Source organism: Candoia aspera, chromosome 3 (assembly GCF_035149785.1).
Source record: "Candoia aspera isolate rCanAsp1 chromosome 3, rCanAsp1.hap2, whole genome shotgun sequence".
NCBI classification, from domain to species: domain Eukaryota; kingdom Metazoa; phylum Chordata; class Lepidosauria; order Squamata; family Boidae; genus Candoia; species Candoia aspera.
Genome location: NC_086155.1, coordinates 188,853,043 through 188,876,038, shown reverse-complemented (window position 1 = coordinate 188,876,038; position 22,996 = coordinate 188,853,043). Strand labels below are relative to the sequence as shown.

The window sequence follows — 22,996 nt, the reverse complement described above, 5'->3', positions numbered from 1 at the left end:
CAAGTCGCAGTCACATGTTTCACTTAACAACCCAGCAACTCACTTAATGACCAAATGGGAAGTGACATCATTAAGTCTGTCATAGTCACATGATTTTCCACTTAGTGACCGTGGCACTTAGCCAGTTAGTCCCAATTGTGGTCACTAAGCAAGGACTACCTGCTTATATTTCAATACTTAGCATATTCTTATGTAAGGGTTAGGGTTGAAATGATGAATGAGTGCAAGTTACTATATACAAAATCTAAACACTCTGCATAAACAGTTCAAGTACCTTGAAGAAACAAATACTTAACTATTTTTTAAATATAATCCTTAAGGAATTGCCTATGATTAGAACTTATTGCTAAAATATGTCCAACTCATATAAACGTTTCATCAATGCAGATTCAATTTCTCAGTTATGATGAGAAAATTTATCACTTCCACAAACTGAAACATTTTTTTCCATATGTATACATAAGTGCCCAGTAATCTTTGCATAATTTCATTAAACAATACACTTGGTAACAATGTAATTCAATCCAAACTACATGTAATAGAACCTTAGTGGATTTTTAAAAAGAAAAGTAGTTGTGGGGAAGCAACCTACACAGTGCAAACATGAGAAATAAGCGTTAAACTCATGCACACAGGCAAAGATCTACTAGAGAAAGAACATATGTAGAGAGGTAGGAGGAGCCAAGAGGTAGTATGAGTATATTGAAGAACTGTAGAAAAAATAACCCTAAATTAATATGTACCAGAGTTTGATCAACGAATAACATTCTGTAAAGTGAAATTAAATGGGCCCTAGAAAATACTGCAAACTACAAAGCTGTAGGAGCAGACGAAACACTAGCAAAAGTGTTTTAAACTTTGCAAGATGATGTAGTTAAAGTGCAAGTCACAATTGTAAGCAGCTAAGGAAAACGCAGCAGTGGCCAAGGGACTGGAAAATATAAATGTATATTCCAATATCAAAAAGTGCCGTGCTAAAGAATGCTCAAATTACCAATCAACTGTACTTAATTCACATTTGTTGTTGTTGTTTATTCGTTCAGTCGCTTCTGACTCTTCATGACTTCATGGACCAGCCCACGCCAGAGCTTCCTGTCAGTCGTCAACACCCCCAGCTCCCCCAGGGACGAGTCCGTCACCTCTAGAATATCATCCATCCACCTTGCCCTTGGTCGGCCCCTCTTCCTTTTGCCTTCCACTCTCCCTAGCATCAGCATCTTCTCCAGGGTGTCCTGTCTTCTCATTATGTGGCCAAAGTATTTCAGTTTTGCCTTTAGTATCATTCCCTCAAGTGAGCAGTCTGGCTTTATTTCCTAGAGGATGGACTGGTTTGATCTTCTTGCAGTCCAAGGCACTCTCAGAATTCTCCTCCAACACTACAGTTCAAAAGCATCTATCTTCCTTCTCTCAGCCTTCCTTATGGTCCAGCTCTCGCAGCCATATGTTACTACGGGGAACACCATTGCTTTAACTATGCGGACCTTTGTTAGTAAAATAATCCTCAAAATTTTGCAACGCAGACATCAACAATACATGGAAGAGAACTGCCAGATGTACAATCGTGATTCAGAAGAAGCAAGAGCAACCAGGATCACACTATTAACACTCAGTGAATAATTGAAAAGGCAAGGGAGTTCCACAAAGGGAGTTTCTGCAAACTTTGTAGTTTGCAGTATTTTTGTTTTTTCACTAATATTTTGATTGTAGTTGATGAAACCTGTTATGTATTGTTCCCTGATGGACTCTATAAGTAAAATACGACACAGGATACACACAGGATACACTGTGTAAAAATGAATTTCTCCTCTCTGAGGGGCAGGGAAATCATGTCAAACTGTGTAAATGAGGGCATGCTATATGTAACATGTGTATCTCTCTGGTCTGAGAGCTTAATAAAAAGGGAAAGTGGACTCAATATACCATTCTAAAGATAGTTTTTGCACTTCAATATTTTTTCTAGATCTGTCACAGTCTTTCTTCCAAGTAGCAGACATAGTTACCATCCCCATTGGTTTTTTTGAGCCTATATCAGTTAAATAAGATGACAGTATACAATCTTGGTGTAATCTGTTCCCAGTTTTGCACCATTTAGTTGTTCCATATTCTCTTCTATCTGTTGCTTCCTAATCATCATACACATTCTTGAACAGGTAGATGAAGTGATCCAGTTCATCTATGTTTTTAAGGGTTATACAAAATTTTGTTGTCAACTACAATCAAAATATTAGTAGGTCCTCCTTTGTAGCCACGGTCTTTCTATAGGACTCAAATCCATTACTGGGAATTGAATTCATGGGCCATGTAAAATGATATGATGGAAATCATATAAAACCTCATAAATGAGGGCATGACATATGTAACATCCATATTTCTCTGGTCTAAAAGCTTAAGAAAAAGGAGGATGGACCGTATATACCATTCTTAAAACAGATTCTATATATCACTTCCCACAATACTACTGAGCACCAGGGCCTTTAGTTCCTAAAGCTAGTGCACTGTATATAGTAATCTGAAATGCAACACCCATGAGTTCAATTCCCAGTAGAGAACCGCATCACTCTGATAACAAAGTATGCATTGTCAAGGCCATGGTTTTCGCAGTTGTAAAATATGACTATGAAATCTGGATCTTCTGAAAGATGAAGTAAAATTGAAGCTTTTGGACTTTGTTGCTGGAGAAAATTACTGAGAATATCCCAAATGGCAAGAAGAACAGATACTTCAGTATAAGATGAAGGAAAACCAGACTGCTAAGTAAAAGCTCTAATAATGAAGCTACAGCTCAGTTATTTTAGACGTGTAAGGTAAAGGCAAGAGTCAATGGAGAAGACCCTGACACACTTGAAAAGAGGCTAATAGAAGCCAAGGTGTTTAAATCCTGTCACTGGTAACATAAGCACGAAATTACAAGAACTCAATGAAACAGTTCCTGAGAAAAAGTCCTGGCAAAATGACATCTGTTGGGTCATGAACATTCATAAGTAATGAAATGACTGAGCCACAAACTTTGGATGACACAGATTTTCATCCTAGTTTTTAAACTGCACCTTTTTTCAACGGAAACAAAAATATTGGTCCAATTCACATATTATTCTATGGTGAAGATTTTTGGACACAGATAGACAAAGAACTAATTGCAGCCTTGGTAGTACCAGTTCCTAAGGGACAGAGTTTTATTTTCCAATTGCTTCCAAATACATTTCCAAGGAAAAATTACCAAAAATATAATCTCTGATGTATATGTAAATAATTATGTAAAACTCTTTTGCGCATGTCAGGCTAAATATACTAAATATAGCCACATATGAAAATGATGTGCAGTATTTCTATGCTATATTAAGCTACACTAAATATAACCTCTCAGATGAAGCTGCTGAGCAACCCATAAATTTAAGTTAGCTAAGCTCATTGGGCTGCATTCAGTGTTACATGAATGGATGTATGTCATGCAATGCTATTTGTCTTCACACTCTTCCATTCTCTTTTCTTGCAAATTTCCTCCAAAGAGTACCCCAATCCTCTTGAGCAAATCTGGCATACAGGGTGGGGCAGGGATAATAATCTATTTTGCTAGCACTGGAATAACCCAAAGATTGGAGCTGATAATGCTTTTATTTGTTGTTAAAATTTTATTTATTTATTCAATTTTTATAGCTGCCTATCTCACATATGTGACTCTGGGCAGCTCACACAGTTAGAAAAAAACAAAAACAATACAAAGAAACAACAAGAACAAGAACAAAAACCATTAGAACACATTAAAACACATTTAAACCATTAAAAACCATAAAAACATAATCTGCAGGAGAGTGCAATTCATTTTACTAACAGTAGTACCATTCTGCAAGCTCCACACCACCGGTTCCCCTGGGACAATGACAATCCCTTATCTTCACGCCCTTCAGGAAGGCCAACAGGGTCAGGGCCAATCTAACCTTATGGGGGATGATGTTCCATAGGGCGAGTGCCATGGCAGAAAAAGAGCCAGTCAGATGACATTCCTTAGTGAACGAGGCCCTTAACATGCCCCTTCTGCTGCACCTGATGGGATTAGTAGACATAACCAGGGAGAGGTGGTCCCTCAAATAACCCAGCCCTATGCCATGTAGGGCTGTATAGGTCATTAACAGCACTATAAATTGAACCCAGAAGGAAACTGGCTACCGGTGCAGCTCACAGAGCAGAGGTGTAATGTGCACTGATCTAATTAACTATTAATTAAAATAGTTTTCTAATTAATAAATCTATGACAAGAAAAAATAAAGCATCTAGATGATAGCTTTTATTTAGTTATTTATTTAAATTTATTGGCCACCCAAATCTAGTGGACTCTGATGATTAAGCATTTTTAGTTAACCAGTTGTATCTTCATTCTGAAAAACAGTTTTATGATATATAAAAAAGAATAACTGTATTTCTAATAAAGAATGTTTGCATCTGAACCAAAAACTTTGACTACTAACCTTAAGTCCAAGCATTGCTCCTGAATCTCTAGGCACACTTCCATCTTTTAGGCGTTTATTTAACAAAATTCGGCCAATTAACCCATCTCCATCTTTTGATGGCTGCCAAGTTACAGGATGCTATAGTATACATTAAAGAAAATAAAAATCAGCAAAATTAAATTTATAAGAACTCTCAGCATCACATTTATTTGGCACTTTTAAGTATTGTGAAATAGCTATGATTACACTATTACTGCTTTTATAGATAGGAATTGGAATTCCTATCAATCCAAATCAGAGGTCATTTCTCACATCTTCCTAAATAACAATTCCAAATATACCTAAATCATACCTATACATTAAAAACCAATTCAGCTTAGCATTACGGATTTGAAAACAGTGAACATTATATTTGAATACAGAGAGCATGAATGGGGGATCTAACAAAATAAAAGCATACTTTAAAAGTTAATAAATGAGATATGATCTTAGGTAATTCGAAACACATATTACTTGAAAATAAATCCCACCATGTTCAGTCTCTAAAATTCATGTAAATAAAATATATTTATTTAATATTTTCTCTTGGCTGTATGTGAACAGTTAATATTTATTTACTACACTTTGCTACCAGAATAATACACATCAGTATTTCCTGAAATTTTAGCCAATGATTTCAAACGTAGAACATTTGGTTTTGTATAATCATAGCACTTTTTCACATTATGGTCCAGTTTCATGCTCTCTCACACATGCACAAATAAACATGCACAACATTATTTTTGGCAACAGTGAAAGCCTACAACAGAAAGCAGGAAAGAGCAATAATAAAACACATACAGCGGATGACAACTACAATCCCATAAAGCACATATCACGGTGACAAAACAAATGAACATGGCAATGAAAGGGAAAAAAGAAAAACAATTCTGTCCAGATACAGTTCCCCCTCCCCCATTTTTTTTCAACCTGGGAATTAAACTATTAATTTAATTTCCAACCCCAGGGCATTATAGTAGTAATCAAACATGCCAATCCAGAAACAATTCTCATTGTTTAATTATAAAGATGATGTCACCAAAATAGTATCGCATATCCATAAAAGCGATGCTTCTTTTTAGTGCCTGAATAATTTTGTTCTTCCTTATACTTTTGAATGTTAATATCAGCAGAGTAATCAGTAGTTGTGGTTTTGTTTTTCTTTTCTGCACCTCAAGAAATGTTAGATTAGACCTGCCTTTGTATTCTTGATCTGTTTTAATGAGTGACAGAGAGCAAACAAAGACCAAATGAGCAGATTAAAATGCAGGCACCACAAAGCCAATACCTTTTCACTATGGCTATGTTCCTCATTTAGAGTTGTGCTACTACACGTGTCTACCCCAGAGTCCTTAATCTGAGGTTCAGACCATTCCAAGTCCTCTTCCAAAGACTGGCCACCAAAACACACCATTTTCTTTTGTCTTTCAGATAAGTTGTTAGAGTCCGACAAAACTGCCTGCTCACTAGTTTTTCTTTTTCCCCTTTGACTGTCCCCTACAGGCATGGGATAAAAAGGATACAAGAAAGAAAACATGCAGAGATGTAAATAAAACAAAGAAAACATGAAATGGTAAAGGAAACTAAATGGTAAGGCTCCACATGTCTCACCAAAGACATTGGGGATGCCTCACTGCTATGCCAAGACGTATGGTCCCAGTTGTAGTCCATGTCTCCTGTGAGAATCAGACAGACAAGATAGTGCAGCAAAGGAAAGGTGAAAGGAAGGATAGACAAAGATATAATAGACTTTTCATTTCTATCATCCTGCCTTTATGTGCTTTACTCACTAGCATGTTATTCAGAAAAAGAAGAAATTCCAAAGGGATGACATATATGAGAAGTACAAGACAGTGTTTATGTTTGTGTGCATGTGTTTGTATTCTGTATATGTGATATATAAGATCTTACAGATTTGTTATTACTAACATCACATTACATTCCAAACAAAACAAAAAAAGATATGAGAATATGATTGCATGTTAAAATCTTATGGATTTCAGAAGAGGACGAAGACAATCTATTGCAATATAGCTTTTATCTGACCAAGATTAGGATCATGTTTGGAAATAAGTTCCATTGAAATCATTGGGATACTATTTTCCCTGAACATTTAGGCCATGTCCTAGTGGCATTTGTTTTGTTTTGTTCAGCTAATGATAGACAAAACGTAATTGCAATAGTTATACAATCTATATTTTTTTCTTAATACTGTTCTATAAAATGGTCTTGCCTTTTTAAAAGAAATCATCTTCAAACAAAATTATCATTTCTTTTCTCTAATGTCTATAAAGTACTGATACATATAAACAGAAACTACAAACAGAAATTTGTGTTAACTGTGATTTCCTATATGAAATATGTTTATTTCACATTTTCACAAAAAATGAAGCAACGTCAATGATGTATTTGACACACACATGCGCGCGCACACACACACATGTTGTCAATTTCTGCTATTTTATTTGAATATATTTATTTAAGCAACATGGGAAGAGGAGGAAGTACATGGTTCCCATAGAGACTACTTTTCCTATTCTACAAACTCCCCCATGCACTATTAATGGAACTCAAATTTTCTGCTTCAGTATATACAAATATTTCAAATTTCTGATACACACATGATGAAAGGGAAATAATGATTAGGACACATAGAGGGGCACTCACATAGCACCTTCAGTAACTTTTAGATAAGCTGCATCTGTTCCTGGGCCTATATGTTTGCCACATAATCCCAAAGAAATGCACAATTTAAGAATTTAATGGCAGTGGAATTATGGATTTAATTTTACAACATATAATTATTACAGTTCAACTGATTCTGTATTGTAATGTTATATCCCACTATTACTGCCATTTTTGTTTCAAACTGCTGGCATACATTATCTGTGGAAAAAAATTAAAACTATTAGGAAAGGGTAAATGTACACCTAAGATTAAATGTATTTAAACCAAATAGCTTTAAATTATAAAGATTGCAAACCTGTATTTAATTCAAGCAAACTTCAAGAATTATGTCAAAGTTACAAAATTGGCATTAACATTTCGTTAAGAAACACAGGAAAATAATGGCCCAATATATTCTAGCATATCTTATTATTTTCTCTTTACATATCCTGTATTTTTTGTACATATGCAAAGAAAGTGCAGCTAATTAATTTTAAACAACTTACTGGGCATACAGAGGTCCCCTTTTGCTGGCTGTATGTGGGGACACTGTTGTTTGTGGGTTTTGTTTTGTTAAAATGGTAACAAAACTGTAAACAGTTACAGAATTGTTAAAATCTGGTGCCAGTTAAAATCACTATTAGTTTCTTAAAATGTAAAAGATCTGGCTAACGAAAAGATCTTCACTTTCCTGAAAACAGAAAGAATAGGAGCTGACCCCATTTCCTGAGGGAGGATATTCCACAGCAGGAGAACAAAATGGGAAAATGCCTTCTCCCAAGGGCCTGAGTACAGTCTTTGGAATATGAGGACATGATTAAGATGGCTTTTCCACCTAAACTTAAAGTCCTGAAGTTCATATCCTGCAGGTAGTCAGATCCGAAACTGCTTAGTGATTTAAATATTAAAAACAATACTATAAATGATGTCCAGAAAAAAGCCATCAACCAAATTTTAAAAGTTAAAATTGAATTTAACATGAATGTATTGAGGTACTTGCTCATAAAACATCATTACCTAAAATCTGTTCTCATCTATGCCTTAATAGCCATCCATTCATTCTGACTAAAGAGCAACATGAGGTTTCATTATCATATCAGCATGATGTTTCATTATCGTATCATTCTCTCCATTTTCCAAATCAGGGCTATCAATTTTTGCATCCCAAACAAGAGGAAAATTGATCTTAACACTTGGATTGTAGCCATCACTCCACCCTCCTTATTTTCTAAAACATTAGTATAAATTTAAATATACTTTCTAAGAGACATCAGCTTTAAAATATCTTAAATTCATATTTCTTGTATATATTTTTCAATTTATGATGGCTGTTTGCTGTGAGGGTTTTAAGATGAAAACATAAACATTCTTATGGCCAGCTAAATCTATTTTATCAATTAGGAAAATCAATTTCCTATTTATGTGAGAGATGACATAGATTGATATACAGTACATACATGAAAAGCTTACAAAAAGTAAGCTGTTTGTCTAAACACAGAAATACCATATAAGTAGGAGTTTCATAACACTTATCCTTCCAGCTGGTTGTCACCTCAAAAATGCCTTCTCAGAATATACAGTATGTGGTGGATATGTAATTGACTAGGTGCCATCAAGCTAGTGTCAACTGTTTGTAACCATATAGATAGTTCTTCTCCAGGATGATCTGTCCCCAACCTGTTTCTTCAGGTCTTCCAATAGTGTACGCACTCAATTCAAAGCAGGGTCATCATCTTCTCTTTCCTTCCACCTTTTGCGGCATTATAGACTTTTCAGGAGAGCTAGATATTTGCATAATGTGTCTAAAATATTATAATTGGAGCATGGTCATTTGTGATTCAAGTGAGAACTCTGGATTGATTTGTCCCCTGGTCCATTTGTTTGTTTTCTTGGCTATCCACACTACTCTCAGGAATCTTCTCCAACAGCTAAGTTCAAAAGCGTCAATACTCTTTCTACCTGCTTCTTCAATGTCAAAACATTTGCTTTCATAGAGTGTCACAGAGAATTACCTGCATAGTTCTGATCTTTTAGGTACAGACATATAACAGCATCTGAATACCTTTTCCAAGGTCTTCATTGCTACTCTAGTACTTGATATAGTACTGAGACTTATTTCTTGACTGCTGGTTCCTTTACTGTTGATAGACAAGCCTAAACAGCAGAAGCTATCCACCACTCTGTAACTTCATTGTCAATTCTAAGTCTGGTTATTATACCTGTTGTCATCAGCTTGGTCCTTTTTATATTTAATCGTAATCCCATGTTTTCACTTTGCTCCTTGACTTTCATCATTAGATTTCCAGATCATTTGTATTTTTAGTTATCAGAGTAGTGCCATAAGCATAGGTCAGGTTATTTATATTTCTTCATTCATCTTCTTCCAGCCTCCCTCAATATATATTTAGCATATAAGATATATACTAGTGATCAGTACTCATCACAAAGTTTAAAAAATAATGTTGGTGTGGGAAAGGGTTTAATAACAAGAAAAAAATTATTATGATTTTTATTTATATATACCACTATCATTTTCCTCCTTTTTATATACAAGTTGTATTATATGGAAAGAGGTATGCTAGTGTACAATTCTATCTTATAGCCAGGCTAATAAAGTTGCAGTGTCATGGGGCAACATACACATAAAGGAGTACTTTGTTGCAAATCATCATAATATTCACCACTTTATATTTTCATTCAATTCTAACTTTGCAAATTTTAACAGTTGCCTTTAAACAGATATGTAATATACTATTAATTATAAGAAAGCCTATTCTTATGAAACTATTCAGAACTATTCAAAAATTATTATATGTATTTATTTATTTCTCCAATTTGTACAGCTGCCTATCTATCCAAGAAACTCTGTGCAGCAAACAAGATAAAAGAAAGAATTCCATTAAACCAAACACAAACTAACCAAATAATACTGCCTTTCAGGAAGCAAAACTATAATTACAGTGTTATTTGTAACTGTGGAATTTTTGAAAGAATGGTAATTGAAAATTCCCACTGTGGCTAAGTTTGAACAACAAGCTAGGCTAAGATATGTGGTTGCTATTTTGTGGCTCAGTATGTTGAGGAAACCCAGAAATTTGAATTAATTCAGCAAATTAAGTTTCTATTCATCACAAGCTAGCACATTATGTGAGTATAGCTTTTTCATAAAATGTGACACTCATAAGAACTCAATTCATTAACTGATGAAAAAGTCTGAATCTACTAGGAAAAAAAATAAAATTGCTTCTGGATCAGTACAAAGGGATCCTAATTCAGGATTCTGTTTCTCACAGCAGCCATCTATATCCTTGCAGAAAGTCCACAAGCATTACAAAACTGTAGCCATCACTTGCTCTCTAGCACCTGGTATTTGAAGAAATATTGGTCCTGTCATTATAACTACTCCTCTTTTAAAGCCATTCCTAAGTTTAAATGTGTTGCAGCCATTTTTTTATACCGAATTCCACATTTAACGTTTTCTCATCTAAGGCAAATAAAATATTTCCTACTCTACCTTACATTCCATCATTCATCTAAATGGAATTTTATAGCAAAATCTAAAGCAATACAATCATTTTGTGTTACGGTCCTGAAAAGTTTCATCCGTTTCTGTAAAGGTACTCCTTTTTCAAGAAGCTTCATTCATTTAATCCACCAACTTCAGAAAAACAACAGAAACCAATGCAACCAGATAGACAGGAAATTTCCTGTCAGACTCCCTGACTTAGGCTCTTAGCTTCCTTCCTGACAGAAGGAAAAGTTGCTGGTGAGAGGCCATGCATATGCTAGCTTCAAGAATAGGTCGTTACCTGAAGAAAACTGTACACAAATTTGCTTCTCATCATATCATGTTTTCAGATTCATCAGTATTATTTTACCTCTATAATATTTTAATGTACTGTATGTGCAATCTTTGTCCCCCTAATATTTTCTTACAGCCCCATTTGCATTCCACTGAATATTATAAGGGAGAAATAACTTCTTTCTAGCCTCTTCTTCCATACCACATCTAATTTTATAAATTTGAAATAGCCATCATGCCCGATAATGTATAAAGATCTTGGCTATTTGATGGAAAATATGTAAGAATCTATGTTGTACAGATGGCTGATTTTATGAAAGAATATGAAAAGTCAATGCAACATCACAGACATCCTTTTCTCATTTTGAAAACAAGCTTTTAAAAGATATTTGCCAAGAAAACTTTCCTTTCTCTTTCTAATATTCAGGATATTATTTCTTTCTTAAGAGCAAAACTTGAAGGGACAATCTAGCATTGCAAACCTATCTTTGAATTAGTACAATCCTTAAATTGTCTTTTTAAAATTAGTACTATCTTTAAATCACCTTCTTCCTAAATTACTTACAATGGATCTCCAGAAGAGAACAAATCTGGTATTTCCTCAAGTAGTTCAGCCCTTTGTATTTATTATGCTTTTTTAATGCAAGTAGCAGTTATGTGTAAATATGTACTAATGGGATAACAGGCCTTGAAATTTTCTTATCAAGTCATGATGAAAATGTCTCCTTTGAAACCACTATTTAGAAAATTCCATATTGGCGCCAGTGGGGTTATCCTCCCATCACACATTCAAAGAAACAAATCTACTTTTAGATGAAGGTATGATTTAAATATTTGAATAAGTATATGTAAGGCCTTGTCTAGTGTTGTTTCCCCCTGTAGCTCCAACAGAAGGAAAAAGTCTTGAATGGGGTAGGGATGATAAGAAGCCAAGACTATTTCTTACAGTGTAACAGAAACTATTAAAAATTAAATAAGAGATTTTTCTTTTCAAACAACATAATAAAGCACAGTGAGGACTGGCTACTGGAAGCATATTCAAAACTTTGTTGGTACAGGAACTTCCACAGCTTGCATTCAATAAAGATAATGTTGATATGATCCCATTATGTATATGAAATTGATACATAAATAATATTAAGACAGTGCTGAAAAGTATTCAGTATTCTAAAACTACCTTTTCATAACATCTCCTGCATTGTGCATGACCATACACAAGAATTCATGAATCTTGAAAGCCATTCAATGAATGTTCAGGATTCTTTTAGCATGAGTATTGTGAAGAATGTTCTAATCGTGGCAGCAATTACATTACTGTAAAGTATTCCAAGCTGGCAACCAGCAGGAACTATAAGAACTATTTTTTGATTAACATTAAGTTGTTAAACATTATGTCCATGATTCATAAATATAATCATCTCATCTAAGTAGTAAATCTTATGCTGTATTTTCTCTCTCATGGTTTCAAAATTAATTATATCAAAAATGGACAAAAAAAATAATCATATAAAATTAAAGACTACCAATTACAATAATGACATTTCTTTATGAATTCATTTTAGAAGAAAAAAAATCGAAGTATTTAACTGTTTAATATTTCTTTTATCTGTAGATTTTGTATGTGGCATCTCTGATGAAAAAAGGGTACTAAATTATTATAAACCCTAATTATAATGAGGACAAAAAACACTTATTTGCATATAAAGCACTGTTTGGGAAATAGCATAGAGACAAAAAAGCCAATAAAGTGCATACAGATAGTCTTCGCGTTGTGTGGGTAATTGGGACCAGAAGGCTTCTGAAGCCTTCCAAAACCTCACAAGCACAGTGTGTGCGATTTGGAGAACCGCAGGCATGGCCTCCTCACGATGCTTCCGAAGGCCTCAGAAGCTTTCTGAAGGCTTTCCAAAACACCACAAGAATGGCACATGCTATTTGGAGAACAGCATGACCTCAGGAAGAAGGCCTGGTGCGGCCAACAGCTGCCTTGCATGGGCCAGGCCAGGCACACCCCGTCAGCACCTGGAGGAGACGCTGAAGGTCAGCTAGGTGTGGCAGGGCCTGCAGGGTGCAGGGCAGTAGGGGCAGCTGAGGCTTTGCACTGTGGTGCTGGGGTGGCTGGCCACAGGGCTTGAGGCCGTACTCCTTGGCAGTGGTGCTGGGGTGGCTGGCCACAGGGCTTGAGGCCGTACTCCTTGGCAGTGGTGCTGGGGCTGAAGCAGAGGCTCAAAGGGGGTGGCGGCTAGCTGAGATTGCTGAAGGGCCCGGGCCTCTACTTCATCCCTCGTGCTGCCATCGCTGAGGAGTGCTGCTGTGCAGGGCAGCCAAAGGGGCAGAAATGGGGGGAGATACGCAGGTGGGGGGAGTTGCAGTGCCCCTGCAGTCTTAAGTGCAGGCAGGCTGCCAAGTGCCTGAATTCTGATCACATGACTGTGGGGGAGCTGCAACAACCATTATTTTGGGGACCAGGTATAAGTATCATTCATTCAGCACCACTGTAACTTCAAATGGTCACTGAATGAATGGTCGTTCAGCAAGGACTATCTATATATCAAATAATGCTACAGAAATAATCCTAATTTGTTGTGGTTTTTTAAAAAACATGTAACAACAAGTAATGCAATTAATGTAAATGAAATGCTCTTTTAAATAAATCATGTACTGAAAGCAATAGACTTCCAAACATTTCTTATATTTTCATGTTACGTTCTTCGTATGTAAAGAATGCAAAAACCTATCCAAAACCTTATGTGATTACAGAACAATCAATTACTACAATGTTTAAGTGTAAGTATTTTATTATGAAAGCTCAGTCATATCTTTGTTACATTATGGATATTTAAACTTTTTAAATATCCAAATCTGCCCTAAAATACACACAGAGAGATAGAGAATAAAAAAAAAACCAGTAGTACAGAAATGGTATCACATCATCAAAAGATGTGAACTACTGCTAAATCAATCAACTGAAAAAATGAAACAAACCCTATAAAATGTGAAATGAAATAAATGACACGTCGGATATATTTAGAAAGAAATATCAATAAATCTTGCAGGCATGGTTTAGGCAAATTGTCATAAAAATGCAATAAAAAATAAAATAAAACAATTTTATATATTATAGTTACATTTAAAGAATGACTTCTTCAGTAGTAAGGAAATGGTGTAAAACAAATAAATAGGAAACACTCTATAGTAAGAACCACATATCAACCACACTTTTTTTTTTTACTACATCTCATAATTCTAATTTAACACTAATCTTGCATGAAGGCTCAGGAAAATGTAGTATTAACTCAGTGAATGTGATTAACTATACATTAACCTTTACCCTCCATTACTGACAAAAAAATCCTCATAAAACTTACCAAAAACTTTGATTTAAGCAGGAGCTAACAGTTACAAAAATTGCAAATTCATTAATGCATTAAAAGCAGGGCAAATTTAACTGCCCATTTTAACCTACATTTCCCTTAAACACATTGCATAATGTCTCATACTGTGCTCACATACAATTTAGCCTATGTAAAGCCACATTTTCCTTTGGAGTAAGACAGAGTAAAAACAAATATTATTGGATAGAAGATGCCAGCGCTGTAACATTTGGAATGTACAGCAGAGCGTTTAACATTGTTCCTCAATTCCTTCTCAATCTCTGTATTTGTAAAGAAACACTGATCTTGTTTCTCCCAAATCCCACACTGCAAAGTTAAATCCTAGGCATTTTTACTATAAACTTGACTTGCTTCATAATTTCTTTTGTGTTAATTGGTACTGAAAAGTCAATTCCGGTAGTGCCTATCTGTTCAGTCTGCCAATATCCAACTCAGCATTCAATGTCTGTCTTTTTATTTCAAAAAAACTAACAAATAAAAACAATAAAACAATGTTAACATAAAAACACTAGCCCAAAAAGAAAAGCACCATAAAAATAAAGAAATAATAAAGCTATTAAGAGCATTTTAAAATGCCAGGTTAAATAGATGTGTTTTAACAGCTTGTCCAAAGCAGAAAGTAACTCAGCTATTTCAGGGAAGGTAAACTGATTGTAAACAGTGATTTACAATTTGCATTGTTTTTTTCTGGCAGGTAAAATGCCCATCTTAAATGAGGAACCAAAATGTTTCAGATAGCTGAAACAAAGTATCTTTTATTGGCATGCACAACTAGGCTCCTCACCACAATAATGCAGAAGAGTCCCAAACATAGCATGGTGACATGTTATATACTGTTGGCTTGTTACATAGGAATGATGGGAAAAAAAACATTGTAAACTGGAATGTCTTTGATAAAACATTTAGGGATGACCTCACTATGGTGCCCTGCATATCTCTATACTAGTAGAATTCTAGCTTCAGATAGTATCTCCCTGGCTGGTTTGATCTGGCAAGGTTAGCACATTCTGGGTTCCATTGATTAAACAATGCCATTGATCAGGACCATGGAAGCACGCCTTCTCTGTAGCAGCGACTGCCCTCTGAAATGAGACTGCCCCTGAGATTTGAATGGTCCCCACCCTACTGGTATTTCAAAGATGGGGCTCTTTGCCCAAGACTGAGGCAAAGACGATTGACACCCCTTTTTCTTGTTCCCATCTGGGTTTGTTTTCTCTGCCATCTCTGTTCTTTCGTTTTGTGTATTTTGGTGTTTTTTGTATTGTTACTTGTTTTTAAACGTTTTAACAATATGTAAACTGCCCAGAGTCGCTGGTTCAGTTGTAGATTCCATCAGATAAGAAAGCAAGGTGGCCAAGGAATCTGGCCGAATTTGGGCCATCAAAGCCTGTTTAACTTTGAAAATACTGCCGCTGTTGTGAACTAGGGAGACCGCATTCAATTTGAATTTAAGGAAAATTCTTAAATTAATAATTACATAATGATTTAAAGTCACTATCCCAGCTTCTGCCCATACTTTCCAGTAAAACATTTTATGACCTATTTAACACAGAATTCTTCCAAAGAGTTAAATATTAATGAGTCTCAATATAAAAATCCAATCTATGCCCCAATAAAGGCCAAAGATTTCTCAGATGGGCCCATGCTTATCTTTAGAAATAGCAAATGATTACAGTCCCATGAGTTGTTTGGAAGTATGACCATTTGCCCAGAACAAAGTGTAAGATAAATGCAGGGCAGTAGGAAAATCCTTGTGACTGAGGGTTTGAGGGGAGTAGTTGGGAGCATCCTCACCAATTTGCTATGTTCATCATGACTTCTATCTTGTAAATGAACCTTAGGAATGAAATTTTAACTGGTATCATGGTCTTTCTCTGCATTCACAAATAAAAGTTACAAAAATGTGTTACTTTGTTAATGGACATGTAAATTACATTATTTCAAGTTTTATATTTAATGCTTTAGTGAACATTTAGATTATGATTCATTTTGAGGGCTCTTGTTATATAATTTGTTTACTTGGAAATTGGAGAATATGTGGATGCCAGTTATGTAATACAAATTACAGTCATACTGAAGTTTTTCTCACAAAGCTGCCTTCTTTTGTTGGAAGCACTTGCTTGTTTTATACGTTTCAGGACTACCAAAAAGAACAAAAAGTGGAGAGCACTCCAGTGTTCCTGTATAAACTTAATTTTGCTCAAAACAGTTCAAGTGGAATAAAGTTTATTCGGGCACATCAAAGTTCTCTCCCTTTATTTTGGTGGGGGAAGAAAAAAATAGTATGGCACCATCTGGTATTCTTGCTAATAAAAGTAATGCTGGAAGCTTGCACTTAACCTTGCAGCAGCCAGCTTACCATTTAATTGTATTTTATTTCTTTTAAAGTTAGAGGAGGCAGAGAACCTGGAAGATACAAAGAAAAGTTGTGTAGCACATTGCTATCCACATGCCTCATCCAGGATTGAATAATAAATCTTCTAATCTTTAAGATGCCATAAGATACTTTGTCATTTTCATTTCATTTTCAGCTAATCCATGTATTTAACAGATAGATGGGCTGCATTAAACATATCCAGATGCATTAAAGTATCTTTTTTTGGTAGTTGGCACAAGCTGTAAAATTTAATTACTATGATATGGTAGTAAATAAATTGCATCCAATAAGATTATTTTTATAAATAACAAGTTTCAATGCATAATTCAAATTAGTTTACATAAGTCATACAAATAAGAGTCAAAAGTAAGTACAGTTTGTTTGCCAGCTCGGATCATTAAAAAAGTCTGTCAGTCATTGTCAGGAATGTAAAACAATCTTTAAGATCCAAATTAATTTTCATATTTTGAAAAGTCAAGCATTTAAAAGCAATCTTTGCAAAGATCTCCCAGTTTGCATTATAAACACTAAAGTTTAGAGACTAAAAGTAATACTGCACACAAAAAGTGAAAATAATTTTCTTAAAATTGTTTCATACAAACCTTCATAAGGCAAATGATGACACGTGCATGACAACATCACACAAATGCTGTATTTCATGTACCTGCATTAGATACCAGGATGTAAATACTTAACAGCAGCATTTGCATGATTATATCATTATACTTGTGTCTTTTGCATGTCAGCAGCGTTTGCATGATTATATCACCGCAGTTTGCTGCAGACACTGATGGATGAAACAGAATCACAATGCCTATTTACATCATTTAATAATGTTAATTACTAACTTATGAAGGCATATGGACACATGTATTACAATGACTTATTGATTGATTGATTGATTGATTAAATTAATGTCACCGCCCATCTCCCCCAATGGGGGACTCTGGGCGGTTTACAATAAAACAACACTAAAAACATAGCCATCTAAATTATGTTGAAAAGGAAGCAGAAAAAAGGATTACAATATGCAAAAATAAGCTGTATATATTCTTGAATTATCCATATGCATTACCAGACATACTATGCAAGACTTCACTTTCTATCAGCTGCTATAATGGGTATAATCAAGAAAAAGGCCTGACAAAAAATTACTGTTTTCATTTGCTTTCCTTAGCTAATTATTCAAACAGAGGGCATGAAAGAGATCACGAAGATCTCTTGTGTTATGAACAGAGACGTGAAAGAATTCTGTTTCCAGTAAGAGTCATGATCCTGGCAAAGCAGTCATGCTCAGAAGAGATATGCAGCCATAAGGCACTAATGTAGATAAGCAAGAGTGGTGAGGCAGCCTCAGGCCTCAAAGCCCCTATCTGTAGCCTATTTGAAATGGACTGTGAACTGAAGTCCAGTCCCTGCAACCTGCAAGTATGCTACCACTGCCACCACTATATGGAAAGCTGGAGTACAAGAGGTGAAAATGCAGGGCTACACTGAGAAGGACTTGGGTGGTGCTGGGATTCAAGGCTGATCAAGGCCAAGTATGCTCAGAGGCTGGCAACTGCCTATATTTAAAGTCACCTAAGCGCAGTACAGCATTAGAAAACACCCCATTACAGCATAACCTTCTGTATCAGATTTATAGATCATCTGGATTGGCTTTTACTGCCCAGTACAATACAGCTGCGGCCTGTCTCCCAGACTGCATTTGATGACCTTATGGCAGCTTCAGTAATGATTCAAAAACTACTTTAAGCATATTCTTATTTATTGGGAGTTGAGCAATATAAATAGATTCATCGTGCCCACTACAATCAACGTGCCCATTATTGGCTTACCTTTTGAATTGCTAGTTAACTGCCTCGAGGGCTGGGACAATGCAATACAAATGGGCACACAATCTATTTAGGAAAGTTATAGATCAAAAAAGATGCCTACTAAAAGTGTAATTAGGAATAATTGCATTTAAGAATAAATTAAGAAAAGCTAGATTCAAATATAAATATTAGAGAAATATGTCCGGAATAATATTTTAAGAAAAATTACACATGCTAACAGGTGTAAAGTTTACTTAATTTTGTACTTTTTGTACTTGTACTTTCCTTTTGTTTCCTCAGTATCTTTATTTATTTTAGAATCAAGAAAAGCGTAAAAAAGAAAAAGAAAATAGAATTTACAAACAGTATAAAAGTAAATAAAAAATCTTGAAGTTAGATTAGATTAGTGTCACATATTAAATCATCATATCAATCTAAGGCTTCAGAACATTATTAAAATCAAGTTCATATTCAACTGTTAACAACAGCAAGTATAACGAATCACAAAAAAGCTAATATATTAAAGTGTTCTATTAAGAGAAACGCAAATTTTGAACATGGTACAAGTCCATACATAGAATTGTAATCCCTAAATGTTTTCCAAGTTGAATTAAATTCTGTAGCAGACTTGTTTTTCAAATATGAGTTTATTTTTCACATTGATAGCTTATTTTGCCATTCTTCTACAGATTCCTGGAGACCAGTCCCTGAAGTTTTCTGGGCAAGATTTTCAGAAGTGGTTTGCTATTCTCTTCTTCATAGGGCTGAGAGAGAGTGACAGGCTTCATGCCTAAGGCTCCTGGTTTATAGCCTAGTTACTTATTCACTACCCCAAACTGGCTCCCATAACTCTTTTAGGATTCCTAAATAATTCTTCAAATTTAAAAAGAGTAAAAACGCTTGAAAGTGCATTATTTTTTGTTGGCTTAAACATCTAAAGTAAGTTATGGAAAATCAAAAGTATCAATAATTAGTAAGATGATTCCAACTTCATGCAGCTCAACTATTGACATGTACTGGCTAAATCACCTGCTAATATGGACAATGGCATGTATCTTATCACAACAGATCTATAGCAGGACATAATTTGTTAAAGCCAGTTTGATGCAATGATTAAGATGCTGGCCTAAAACCAGGAAACTGATTTCTAAGCCTCCCTTAGGCATGAAAACCAGCTGGGTGACTTTGGGCCAGTCACTCTCAGCCCAAACCACCTCACAGGGTTATTCTTGTGGGAAAAATAGGAGGCAGGAGTACTGGGTACATTCACCACCTCGACTTGACCAAAGATTGATTGATTGATTGATTGATTGATTGATTTAATTTTTATCCCTCCTTTATTATTTTTTTATAAATAACTCAAGTTGGCGAACATACCTAATACTCCTTCCTCCTCCTATTTTCCCCACAACAGCAACCCTGTGAGGCGAGTTGGGCTGAGAGGAAGTGACTGGCCCAAGGTCACCCAGCCAGCTTTCATGCCTAAGGCCGGACTAGAACTCACAGACTCCTGGTTTCTAGCCCAGCACCTTAACCATTAGACCAAACTAATATTAAAAGAAAGGTGGGATAAAAATATAATAATAATAAAGGATAGATATGCTATTATTCAAATACACAGATATATGGCTATACACGTAGTCCTCAACTTACAATGGCAGTTGAGACTGGAATTTCTGTCATTATGCAATGCAGTCATAAAGCATGACTGCATCGCTTAGCAACGGCAATCCTGGTTGCTGTTGTTAACTGAATCCCACAGTTGTTAGGCAAGGCAAATTCCTGCCTGCTTCCCACAACCAAAGTCAGGGGGGAAGCCAGCAGGAAGTGGCAAGTCCCAGGCCAGCAGGCAGATAAGTGGCTGCTGCTGGGTGGGGGAGGGAGCGAGGAGGTGCGTGAGGGTGTGGGGAAGGGTCGGGGAGAGTGCATGATGGTGCATGAGGGAGGGTCAGGGAGGGTGCGAGGGGGTGCACAAGAGGCACTGTGCAGGGCAGGGAGGGTTGGGGAGATTGCAACGGGGTGCATCAGAGGTGCCATACAGGTTGGGGAGAGTGCAAGAGGGTGTGTGAGATGCACCACACAGTAAGGGAGGGTGTGCAGGGTGAGCAAAAGGCACCATGTAGGTTGGGGAGGGTACGTGAGGAGGTGCAAAACAGTGCACAAAATTGCAACACAGAAGACATATGATTAAAGATAAATGTTGCAGTCCAAAAACCACTTTCAAGGAGGCAAATATTCTTTATTTCCAAGTAAACGTGCTTAGGTTCCTGGTATAAATAGAAAACATAAATCGAGGGATACAATTCCTAAAACAAATAGTGTGTTTTGATTTTAACAATTTACTCTATAGTTCTGGAATTCTAGATCCTTACAATAGCTAAAGCTTCACTGGAAAGAGAAAGAGAGGTCCAGTTTTGATACCTTGCTAAGAATCAAAGAACCAACAGTCCTAGATTATTTGTATGTAAAGTTCCAAGTCTAGTATTTTAAGAGGAGGGTAATAATATGAGGATTTAGTGGAAAAAACAACACAAAGTTAGTTCATATTACTGTATTCTAGTATACTGTGCTACAGAATTTCACTTTTTGCAAACACTCCACTTACCCTGGAGTAGTCTGATATCATTGCTTTCAAATGTCACATTTAAATGCATATGATTTCCTATGCAGATAGATGAAATCTAGAATTATCAATATTTATAGTTCATCACTTTCAATCTGTCAACTTCACTAATTTTAGCCAATCCCTATCAGTTATTAATGCACAAGAACAGATTTTTTAAATTAAATGTTTATTCTTATATTGTACTGATTTAATTACACATAATGTGGAGATGTTATTATTAAATCTCTTGGTTTTTTAAAACCTTAAAGCTGCCCCTGGGGTTAGGTTGAACTGTATCAATACATAAATATTAGTGTGGGAAAGGTGTTTAAGCCTTTCCCCAATTCTATTTAATTGACTCAAATTGACCTTCCTGAAGTTGCTATCAGGTCCACTGCAATGCATTAATTGGGATTTTCCCCCATAATAATAAAAATAGTAGGTTCTTATGTTTTCTGTGTATGTGGTATCAGTCAAGAAAGCAATAAACAGCCTCTCTCTAAGTACTCTATTGCCTTGACACAATTCAGTGCTATCCACTTATTCCAGCTGGTTCTATGTGTTTGCTTTTTACCTAAAATGCACAGTTTAGCTCTTACGTTTCTGACTCATCTAGTTTCATTCAACTTTTGCTCTGAAAACCATGTGTATAAAAAGCAAATTAAAAAAACATCCTATTAAATAATGGAATCATGCGGATTTAGAACTTTTAAGAAAGAGAGGATGCACAAAATTCATTTATAAAGCTCTACTGAAATTGGACAAAATCACATTTTAAAACATCAGCATGAAGAACTTAAACTCACAGTAATAGTTTGCTTCTATTATGTTTTTTAATACTGTACTTAAAATAAATTACTCTCCAGTTAAAAGGCAAATAGAAAAAAAGACCTTACCTTTCTCACTAACACTTTCACTTTCAATTTCGACATCATCACAGCTTGTATATTCCGGGGTAGAAGCCAACTCTTCTTCAGAGCTGCTCAATGACACCTGACGCATTTTACCTCCTTTTTTTGTTTTATGAGGCTTTGGTGGTGGAGGCCTAACTGATTCAGACTGGTCTGAACTCAATGAATCATTTCTTAACATGGTTTCCATTTTTTCACGTTTTGTCTTCCGTACAGCTGAGCTTGGATCTAAATGATGCTGTTTTCTTAATGAATCAGTTCTCCTCATATCTGGCCTATCAAAAGGTATTGGACTCCTCCTAGGTGTTGGAGGACTGTGATTTGTGGTTCTCTGCCGATTGGGACTAAGTCCCTGAGTTCTTTCCATTGAATACGAACGCTGGTCCATGGCAGCTCTGCGTTCAGATGCAGACCTTTGCCTTGATGGTCGGTCCATTCTCATCACTGAAATCCGGGAATCTTCCAATTCGGTATTTGCCAAAGAAACATCACTGTGCCTTCTTTCATGACGTGCACGTGAGACTTCAGCATGAATGCGCATTTGCTCTTCATATGGTTGTGGTTTGACAGGATAACGAGCCAAATTAGGATCACTTCGATATCGTGCTTGATATTCTTCTTCCCTCCTCTGCCTTTCATATTCCCCTCTATTCTGCATGTCATCTTCCTCTAAAGGATACTCCCTTGAACGTCTGTGATTTCTCCTACTAGAATCCCTATAGTCATCAATTTCAGGTTCTTCATATGGTTGCAATCCATGTTGTGAATGTCTGTCTGTATAATCTGATGGTGATCTTGGCATTGCAGCATCTGATGTTGCATACTGTGAATAGTCGTCTCTCTCCTCCAGCTGGTTGAACCTTCTGTTCTGATCCCTGGGTATTGATGGGCTTCTTTTTCTAAGCAATAAAAAAAAAGAAAAACTCACTTAAAATGTA

General features: G+C 35.8%; 1 protein-coding gene across 1 annotated transcript in view; it reads right to left on the bottom strand.

Moving 5' to 3' along the window:
* Positions 1–22,996, bottom strand: part of RIMS2 (regulating synaptic membrane exocytosis 2) — a 209,326-nt gene that overhangs the window by 173,669 nt on the left and 12,661 nt on the right. Inside the window, exons 2-4 of the mRNA XM_063299583.1 lie at positions 22,044–22,957; positions 6,096–6,160; positions 4,464–4,583 (exon numbers count right to left, since the gene is read on the bottom strand). Of these exons, the coding sequence (XP_063155653.1) occupies positions 4,464–4,583; positions 6,096–6,160; positions 22,044–22,957 (1,099 nt within the window). The remainder of the gene's footprint in view (positions 1–4,463; positions 4,584–6,095; positions 6,161–22,043; positions 22,958–22,996) is intronic.